The sequence below is a fragment of the Nomascus leucogenys genome, chromosome 12 (assembly GCF_006542625.1).
Source record: "Nomascus leucogenys isolate Asia chromosome 12, Asia_NLE_v1, whole genome shotgun sequence".
NCBI classification, from domain to species: domain Eukaryota; kingdom Metazoa; phylum Chordata; class Mammalia; order Primates; family Hylobatidae; genus Nomascus; species Nomascus leucogenys.
This window is the reverse complement of record NC_044392.1, coordinates 42,450,235-42,461,103: the sequence shown is the minus strand read 5'-3', so window position 1 is coordinate 42,461,103 and position 10,869 is coordinate 42,450,235. Positions and strand designations below refer to the sequence as shown.

The 10,869-nt window shown below is 39.0% G+C and overlaps 1 protein-coding gene across 1 annotated transcript; it reads right to left on the bottom strand.

Annotated features, from left to right (window-relative positions):
- Positions 1-5,150: 5,150 nt before the first annotated feature.
- PYDC5 (pyrin domain containing 5) lies at positions 5,151-5,494 on the bottom strand. The gene is given in 2 exon segments (XM_030824153.1): positions 5,151-5,360; positions 5,363-5,494. Coding segments are annotated over 2 exon segments (342 nt in total).
- Positions 5,495-10,869: the final 5,375 nt, after the last annotated feature.

The following is a 10,869-nucleotide window of genomic DNA, read 5'->3' as shown; positions in this document are numbered from 1 at the left end:
TACTCTGTTGATAGTTTCTTTTGCTGTACAGAAACTCTTACGTTTAATTAGATTCCATTTTTCAATTTTTGCTTTTGTTATGATTGCTTTTGGCATCTTTGTTATGAAATCTTTGACTGTTCCTATGTCCAGATGGTATTGCCTAAGTTGTCGTCCAGGATTTTTATAGTTTTGGGTTTTACATTTAAGTCTTTAATCCAGCTTGAGTTGATTTTTGTATACGATATAAGGAAGAGGTCTAGTTTCAAGCTTCTGCATATGGATAGCCAGTTCTCCCAGCACCATTTATTGAATAGGGAGTCCTTTCCCCATTGCTCACTTCTGTCAGCTTTGCCAAAGATCAGATGGTTGTAGGTGTACGGCCTTATTTCTGAGCTCTCTATTCTGTTCCATTGGTCTGTGTATCTGTTTTTGTACCAATGCCATGCTGCTTTGGTTACTGTAGCCCTGTAGTATGTTTGAAGTCAGGTAACATGATGCCTCCAGCTTTATTCCTTTTGCTTAGGATTGTCTTGGCTATTTGGGCTCTTTTTTTGATTCCATATTAATTTTAGGGTAGATTTTTCTAGTTCTGTAAAGAATGTCATTGGTGATTTGATAGGAATAGCATTGAATCTGTAAATTGCTTTGGGCAGTATGGACATTTTAATGAAATTAATTCTTCTTATCCATGAGCGTGAAATGTTTTTCAATTTGTTTGTGTCATCTCAGATTTCTTTGAGAAATGTTCTATAACCCTCACTGTAGAAATCTTTCACCTTCCTGGTTACTGTATTCCTGGGTATTTTATTCTTTTATTGGTGGTTGTGAATGGGATTGCATTCCTGTTTTGGTGCTCTGGTTGGCAGTTGTTGGTGTATAGGAATACTACTTATTTTTGTACATTGATTTTGTATCCTAAAACTTTGCTGAAGTTGTTTATCAGCTGATAGAGCTTTGGGGCTGAGACTATGGTTTTTTTAGATATAGAATCACGTTATCTGCAGAAAAGGATAGTTTGACTTACTCTTGCCCTTTATTGTTTTTTCTCTTGCCTAATTCCTCTGGCCTGGACTGGAAGTACTAGAACATTATTTATTCTTTAGGTGTTGGAGTGCATGACTTAATCCTTGCCTGGCAGGGCCCTAGGTCCTGTGTATAATTTAGTATTTTTTTGCCATGAGGAGTCTGTTCTGTCAGTTTTATGATCTCTGTTTTAACAATGCTGATCAGTTGCTGTGCCTAAACCATAAAAGGGAAGCAGGGTATAGTGAGGTGTGTCTGACCTCCCACCCATCATGGCCAGGAACTCAGTTTTAAGGTTTTCCTGGGGTCCCCGTGGCCAAGAAGGGATCTGTTCAGTCAGTGAGGGGCTTAACATTTTACTTTTGTTGATAGGCCACACGTCTTTCTCCATGCTTTTTGTATGTGTGCAACAGTCCTGTTACCTGGACCCAGGTGTTTCTAATTTAGGGGTTCATCAATCATTCCCTGTCAGGTTCTGTAGATTCAGCTAGAACTGGCCAGAGCTGCTGACGCCAGTGTGTGTAGCCTTCCTCAAAAAGGGCCATTTGTCTGGCCACCAAAGCCACCTTTTGCACTCAATGTGCACTGATTCTACCTGGATGTCCTTTCTACCAGGTACCGTCTTACCCAAACAACACTTTCAATTTCCCCAGCCTACCCTGAGGGCACAGACCTGGGCTTTCTTCCTCTATAAAGAAAACACTTTTATCTTCCCAAACTGAAACACAGTTGTCTATACCCACGTCACATGTTCAAAAAAAGAGTACCTATCTTTTTTGTTTGTTTGTTTGTTTGAGACAGAGTCTCGCTCTGTTGCCCAGGCTGGAGTGCAGTGGTGCCATCTCAGCTCACTGCAAGCTCCGCCTCCTGGGTTCACGTCATTCTGCTGCCTCAGCCTCCCGAGTAGCTGGGACTACAGGCACCCGCCACCATGCCTGGCCAATTTTTTTTTTTTTTTGTATTTTTAGTAGAGACAGGGTTTCGCTACGTGAGCCAGGTTGGTCTCGATCTCCTGACCTCGTGATCACCCTCCTCAGCCTCCCAAAGTTCTGAGATTACAGGCGTCAGCCACCGCACCCAGCCAAGAGTAACTATCTTAATTGAAAACCTTTGAGCAGTGGGCAGCCTTCTCACATTTTGGTGATGGCACTTGGGCTGGAATTGATTAAATTTCTGGTCTGGTGTTGACCATATGGAAAGGGTCATATGAACCTGGCAATGAAAGAATCCCATGGTCTGTTCTACATTCTTCCCTAATGGAGGTTAGCAATGTGGTCCAGTGATTTTTAGTATCAATTTAAGTGCATCTGTATGTTTGTCAGTATATGCCTCCACATTTTCTTTATCCATTCATCCACTAGTGGACACTTAGGCTGAATCCACATCAATCAATGTGAATTGTGAATAGTGCCATTCATAACTGTGAATCGTGCTGCAATAAATACGAGAGTGTAGAGAGCTCTTCAACATACTCATTTCATGTCTTCTTAGTATAAGAAGTGGGACTGCTACATCATATGGTATTTCTCTTTTTAATTTTTTGAGGCGCCTCCATACTATTTCCCATAATGGCTGTTTGAGTTTACAGTCTCACCAACAGTGTAAGGAGCTCCTTTTTCTCCACATCCTTGCTGACATTTGTTATCTCTTGTCTTTTTGATAATAGCCGTTCAAACTGGGATGAGGTGAAATCTCATTATGGCCTTGTTTTGCATTACTCAATGTTTGGTGATGTGGAGCGTTTTTCATATACCTGGTGGCCATCTGTATGACTTCGTTTGAGAAATGTCTATTCAGGCTTTTGTCTACTTTGTAATCAGGTTATTTTATTTTGTTTTTGTTTATTTTATATCAAGTATTGAGTTCTTTGAATTCCTTATATGTTTTGAATAATCACATGAAGAAGGATAAAATTAGACTCTTATCTTTCACAACATGTGAAAGTCACTCCAAATGAATTAAAGACTTAAAGGTAAGATCCAGAACTATGAAACTACTAGAAGAAAACACAGAGAAAATGCCTCAGGACATTGGTATGAGTAAGAATTGTTTGACTAAGACCTCAAAAGCACAGGCAGCAAAAGCACAATGGATAAATGAGATTACATCAAACTCAAAAACTTCTGCACAGTAAAGTATACAATCAACAGAATGAAGGGACACCTTACAGAATGGGTTAAAATATTTGTAAACTATGTATCTAACAATATGTCACTACATTTCAAACAATAGAAAGTCATGGACTCTGTCAGGGTTAGTGTAAAGGAATGTCTACTCCAAGAAGTAGTAAAACTAACTTTCAAAGGTAACTTAATTCCATGAAACTGGTTTCAGAGAGGTATGAAGATAAAGTCTCCCTTCTGTGTTGAGAGTATACGAGAAAAAAACAGAGTGAAGGGAGGCCAAGGGAATCAACCTATCATTCTACCACATCACATCAGCCATATTTCATCTCACACACAGTGGTACCGATGCAGTATTTGTGGACGAGTATGTCTGCCCACTGTAAATCTCTTTCTCATTAATAATCAGGTGCAGATTTCTCACTTATTATTTCATTTATCATTTTCAACTTTCTATTTTAATCTTACAGGACTTTTATAGAATTTGATCACAAGCTCTCTCAGCTTCCTTTTTCCAGGCTTAAATGTCCTCATACTTTGTCATCTCTCTTTCCACCTACTGATCTTTCCCATAAAATGATTATTAACCATCTTCATTAAAGATTTCTCCAGATCTCCTCTATCTTCCATGAGGTGAGGTCGTGGGTAGAATACTATATAGTGCTCCTTGTGCAGGCATAGCAATGGTTATGCAGAAAGAACTTCCAAGAAGGAATGAAAGTTGAAACCTACAGAAAACACAACAAGAAACTGGTTTCCTCCAGGGATAGTTAAGGGTAGCATGCGGCACAAATAAATAAATTTGCTACTTTCAAAGTAGGCCTAGGCGTGATCTAGAACAGAAATTTAAAGCTGTAAAGGAACTTAATTGATTTCTGCAGGTCGGTTAGTTGCTTCCGCACATTATGTGAAGTTACTGCCACCTTGTGGCAACACCTAAGCACTACACTTTCTGACTTTGAATAGCCTAGGAAAACGTAATGCATAAGACAAGCCCTTTCGCTAAAGCGCCTTAAATACTGCCTAACAGTTTATATCTGTATAGATCTATGGCTTATATCATCACTTACATGGTCTTATCTCGCCTTCATAGAAATCATGTGAACATAGAAACCATGTTATCCATGTTGCGTGCCTGCGCGCGCACGCACACACACACACACACACACACACACACACACACAGTAAAAGATGTCGTATAAGTTTTGCTGTTAGAGTTGAACTTAAAAATCTCTAAATTGTTACATTTGGAGGCTCTCATTTTGGGGGATCCTAGTGTGAGATGCTCCTTTGTTGGTCAATTTTAATCATACAGACATAAACAAAGGATATATTAATTATACATAGAGAAAAAGATCAGAAATGTAAACAAAATGCAGATAAGATGGAGACATTCAATGATTTGTCCAATAATATAAAAACAGTTTTGTGTGCGGGTATCTTGTTGTCATTAGTGGAGGAAATGGAGAGAAGGATAAATAATATTTGAATTTGAAAGAGCGGATGTATGAATACAAGACCCCCTTGAAGAAGAAAGGATCGTCTGGGACCACAGCAGGCTGTGTGGAAGAACAAAATGACCTAGTATCCCAGTTTATTTTTTTCCAGTGCTATGATTTCTTTCCTTTATCTTCAAATCTTTGGTAAAAGTGTAAATGAGGTCTTGAAAAGTTAAGATTGAAATTCCATGTTTATGTTCGCTGCAATTGAACTGGAGAAGAGAAAAGATGACAAATGGAAATGGCAGCTCTAAGGGCTGGAACAAGAGATACAAAGGCTTGGATGGATTTGTGGAATTTGTAACAAACTTACTAGAAGTGATTTCTCAGTAAAAAGAAAAAAAAAAGAGCGGGGGCAACGAGGCTGATGTACTAAGTTAGCAAACAAATTCCAGCAGCGCACCCTGGAGGACTTTCATGCTGAAATGCAATCCCTAGTGTTGGAGGTAGGGCCTGATGGGAGGTGTCTGGATCACGGGGGTGGATCCCTCATGAATAGCTTAGTGCCATCCCGTTTCCCTCATCAGCATGCATTCCCAGGAATGCCATGAAAGGAAAGGCCAAGTCTTGACTGAGAAAGGGACCGGGCAGATGAGGGACTCCCACATATACCTGTTTCCTGCTCTTCCCGAAGACGTTTTGCCACAAGCATATAATTCAATTTCTGAAAAATATGGTCTCCCTCACTGCAGACACCACGCCAGTGTTTTAAATCAAGTTGGCTACTTGTGCTCTGTTTCCAGAATGTAGTTTGCCTGTGGCAATACTAAACTCATCTGGAAGAAAAAACTTACACCTAACCAGTTCCTCATCGGTGATGTTATCCAGGCCGGTTAACAAGAGTATCTCCTTATACTTACTCTCCATCTCATGACTTTAGGATCAGCTTATAAAGAATCCAAACTATGTAAGATTATACCACCAAAAGTGATTCAACATTCAAAATAAAGCAAGGTGAGCTGTTACTATTTTTTAAAGGGAAAATAAAATGTTTACAGTATAGTGAAAGAGATTTTGGTGAAATATAAGGAAGAACTTTTTAAGCAAGATAGTCCTTCTTCCTGGGAAAGACATCTTCAGAGGGTTTAACACCACCTCCAGAATTAGAAAATGGGATCCATTTTCCTGTTATTCTTAAAGCAGAGTTATTAGAAATGGGATCCATTTTCCCGTTATTTTTAAAGCAGAGTTATTCAGGCATAACTGACATACAACACAATGCACATATTTCAGGTGTACGATTGAAATTTTTTTGACATGTATACAGTAGATAAAGCTCAATTTTTCACTTCTTTCATGGATCATGTTTCTGGAATCATATTTACACGGTTTGGATATTTATTTTCCCCAAATCTCATGCTGAAATGTGATTCCCAGCATTGGAGGTGGGGCTTGACGGGAAGTGCTTGGCTCGTGGGGGTGGATCCCTCATGAATGGCTCAGTGCCATCCCCTGGTTGATGAGTGAGTTCTCCTCTGAGTCACATAGATCTGATTATTTAAAGTGTGTAGCACATTGAAGACCTAATGTGACTAGTAACCCATTAGAAGAAAACAGGATAATGTCAATACGCTGAGGTAGGGGAAGGTGTCCTAAGCACAAAAGGTACAAGTCAGGAAGGAAAAGTTTATTAAATTTGATTGCATGTAAACTCTAAATTTCTTTATAAAAAAGAAAAAATAAACATAATACTTCCAAATCCTGAAAGAAAACATAGGCAATGTATATAATTCAGCATGTGTGTAGGGTTTGTACAGCCCATGTGAAAATGGACAATAGATGTGAATAACCACATTACTCAAATGCCCAACACAACAGGTGCTCAAAATTACCAGTATTTAGTAATTTTACTTTAAAAGTAGCAACCTATATGGTAGAGGACTTGAGCCAAGAACAAGAAAGGATGTTTATGAGCTGAAGATAACCAACTGTGACTTTTAGGGGAGGCTCCCATTGATAGAGACAATGTTAATGAATTCTGAGTTATTACTTTTAATATGAACTTATTTTTTCCTATAGACAGGTGATAGCTAGAGAAACTCTACTTATACATGTAGAATTCATAAGCGAAAATTGGAAGTATTTATAAAGTATTATAAGGAACATTTTCAAAATAAGGAACACATTTCAAATACTTAAAATGATTAAGCCACCTGAACGCCCCTGTCTTACCAGTGAAAGAAAAGAAGGAAACTTGCATTTCCTGAGCATCTATTATATGCTAAACACAGTCAACTCAGCATGTTTTCTACTTATCTATAAGAATGCAACCCTCCTACATCCCTATTAAGTGCTAACATTCACATATCAATAACAATTTATATATAAGAAAATTAAGACAGCTTTTATCACATAAATATAAAATTTGCATTTTACTCCATGATATCTGTTTACTTAAAACACATTTTAAAGTATTTGCTATAGGGTAAAATGTATACACAAAGAAAATGCAGACAATTGATTTGGTGGCTTCATGACCCAGGGGTGTACACACTGTAGCTGAGAAGTATGGTCCTGTACCATGCATAATAGCTGACACTGGGTAGCACCTTACTGTGTACAAAGTGCTTTCACATGGATCCTGGAAGACAGAAAGAAAAGAAAATGTTGAGGGAGCATATAATCATCTGTGAATGGGGATGGTAATTCCTATCTCCGGGTTGTAAATATACAGTATGGTATGCCTGATACAAAACAGTTGGCATTTATGATAGTCTCCCATTGTTACATTTTAAATTAGGTGGCATGAGCTACCTGGAACCAAACAGCTAGTAAAAGACAGTACAAATTACTGAATTCAAGGCTTCTGAATCCAGGAGCTCTGCTTTTTCTTATGCCAACTGCCTGCTTATCATACAGAGAGTATGGAATGATGCCCTGTTTAAAAAAATTAACACTTTGGGAGGCCAAGGCGGGCGGATCACGAGGCCAGGAGATCGAGACTACGGTGAAACCCCGTCTCTACTAAAAATACAAAAAATTAGCCGGGCGTGGTGGCGGGCGCCTGTAGTCCCAGCTACTCGGAGAGGCTGAGGCAGGAGAATGGCGTGAACCCGGGAGGCGGAGCTTGCAGTGAGCCGAGATTGCGCCACTGCACTCCAGCCTGGGCGACTGAGCAAGATTCTGTCTCAAAAAAAGAAAAAAGAAAAAAGATAAAAGAAAAAAAAACTAGTGTTATTTGCTTCGAAAACACCAACCCTCAGATATATAGTAGTGTTACAATTGAAGCATTAGCAATTATTTTCTTTGTCAAATCATTTATTTCTTTTCAACTAGAATATTGGCAAAGCTTGCTCCTTCCCTGTTCAGATTTCTGCTTAATTGTTTTTTTCTAAGCTCATCCTTCAATGAACACATGCTGCAAAACAGCACCCGATACCATTACTGTCTATTACCTCATACCATTTATATTTCTTCATAGCACTTATCTGCTTGTGATATATAAGCATTATATTATATATGACATTATAGTATACATGCTGTTGCTATTTGTTTATTCTTTAATGGCCAGCCTGCTGAAATAGAAGTGCCTTGTGGTCAAGGATTTGTGTGCTGTTTATTGCTGTACTTCTACCACCTGGAGTAGTAGGTCCTCAATAAACATTTGTTAAATAAACATATGTTGAATCAACTGTCTAGGCATCCCATCTAAGACTTCAGCCCTGGGAATCTCTACTTCCTAGGCTGTATTCATCCATATGGCTTGATTACTCAAGAGCCAGAGTTACCTTAGAATGCACAGAGCAAATGTCCTCACTGCACATTCTTGAAGAGGGATGTTCAAGCCAGAAATAGCATAGATAAAAAGCAGAATTGTAATCAAACCATATTTATCTACTTGTAGAATAATTTCAAAAGAGAGCAAAGTTAAGAAGGCTTTTAAAAATCCAAGGCATTATGCCAAATATATAACATATATATAAAAAAAGTGGAAAATTTGGAAACTTCCATCTCTGGTGGGATTAATCCAACTTCCTATAGTTCCACTATGCAAGTTACCCTAGCTTCTAAGAAGGGAGTAAAACATGGTGTATTGCAGGGAAACTTCGAGTAATTGAATTTGTGTGAACTTTCAGACTAAGCTGATAGAAAAACACATGGTTTATTTTAATGTTTCTGCTATTAGTTATTTTTTCACGATAATTTAACTGGTGAATCCAATATCTATTTTGACAATAGATGTATTTTTATTCTGGCTATGTCATAATATTCTGCAATTACAAAATCACATAACACTTAAATTACTGCCGTAAAGCTAAGAAGAAATAACTTGCCATACTCCAAATTCCTAAAGGAGCTCGATCTCTGTTCCCTAAGTAATCCCTTCTCTGTTTTGCTCTTTTGTGATTCTTAGGCTGGAATCATGTTTTGGCTCTATCAGCCTAAGGAGCAGTTAGCCACTGAGTTAGGGAACAAAAAGACCAAGGCCATAGGTATTTGCACCATAAACTTCTCCTATCTTGTATGTCCATAATTCGGTATTATTATTATTATTATTATTATTTGAGACGGAGTCTCTCTCTGTTGCCCAGGCTGGAGTGCAGCGGCATGAGTTCGGCTCACTGCAAGCTCCGCCTCCCGGGTTCACACCATTCTCCTGCCTCAGCCTTCCGAGTAGCTGGGACTACAGGCGCCCGCCACCACACCCGGCTAATTTTTTGTATTTTTAGTAGAAACAGGGTTTCACTGTGTTAGCCAGGATGGTCTCGATCTCCTGACCTTGTGATCCACCTGCCTCAGCCTCCCAAAGTGCTGGGATTATAGGCGTGAGCCACCACGCTCGGCCAATTCTGTATTATTTTGCATCTCTGACACTCATGACTTGATACCTTAAACATTCAAACATATAGAAACACTTATTTGTGTGAACAGCAGTTTTTTTCCTTAAACCAAAGATTGTCAACCCTTAATCTAAAACATAAAAGGAAATAAAACTCAAACACCACTTCTCCATTACTTGTAAATTTTATTTCTCTCTTCTTAATATATTAATACCCAAGTTTGAGCCAAAATATTAAGGATGGATGTGGTGGCTTATGCCTGTAATCCCAGCACTTTGGGAGGCTGAGGTAGGTAGATTGAGCTCAGGAGTTCAAGATCAGCCTGGGCAACATGGCAAGACCTTATCTCCAAAAGAAAAAAAAGGTTAAGAAATCTAAATTTCAATTAATTTTGCCCTTATTGCCAAGTAAATCTGAGTAAATTATAGATGTTAGTAATTTAGGGTAAGAATTCCCAAAACCAGCCGGGCACCGTGGCTCATGCCTCTAATCCCAGCACTTTGGGAGGCCGAGGTGGGTGGATCACTTGAGGTCAGGAGTTTGAGACCAGCCTGGCCAACATGGTGAAACCTTGTCTCTACTGAAAATACAAAAATTAGCCAGACTTGATGGTGTATGCCTGCAATTCTGGCTACTTAGGAGGCTGAAGCAAGAGAATCACTTGAACCTGGGAGGCAGAGGTTGCAGTGAGCCGAGATCGTGCCATCGCAACAGAGCAAGACTCCGTCTCAAAAGAAAAAAAAATTCCCAAAACCAGATGTTTAGGGTGGGGAGTTCATCACTGACAACAGTAGAGAATCTCATCTTCAATTTTAGAGATAAATTATATCAAGGGAAATTTTGACAGCCAAAGTGAAGTCCTGAAATTAAACAGAGTAAAGAAATCATCAATCTAGTAAAGATCCTCAAAGAATGCTTTCTGGAGAATAGTTTTAGATAAAATAAGCAAAGAATGAAGACAGCAGAGATAAAGCTAGAGAAGTAGAAACTATCAATGTTTTTACCCCCTTCAAAAATAATGTTGAAACTTAGTACCCACTGCAACAGTGTTGGGAGCTTGGGCCAAATGGGAGGTATTCAGATCATGAGAATTTCACTCACATAGACTGATTAATGCCACTCTAACAGGGGGCTTGTAGGGGGTGAATTCGCCCCATTTGTCATGTGAGGACACAGCAAGAAGGCCTCACCAGATACTGATGCCTTGACCTTGGACTTCCACCTGAAGTACTGTGAGAAATATATTTCTGTTCTCTATAAAATACCCAGTCTATAGTATTCCATTACAGCAGCACTAAATGGACTAAGACAGTGAGAAAGTATGCATGTCCATTACAAGGAGGGTCAGAGAACAGGAGTTTTCATGAACCAGAAACTTCTTTCATTCATATTTTCTCCATGAGACATGCAATAAACATGAGATGAATGATGCCAACTCTGGCTGTGTACAGTATATCATGA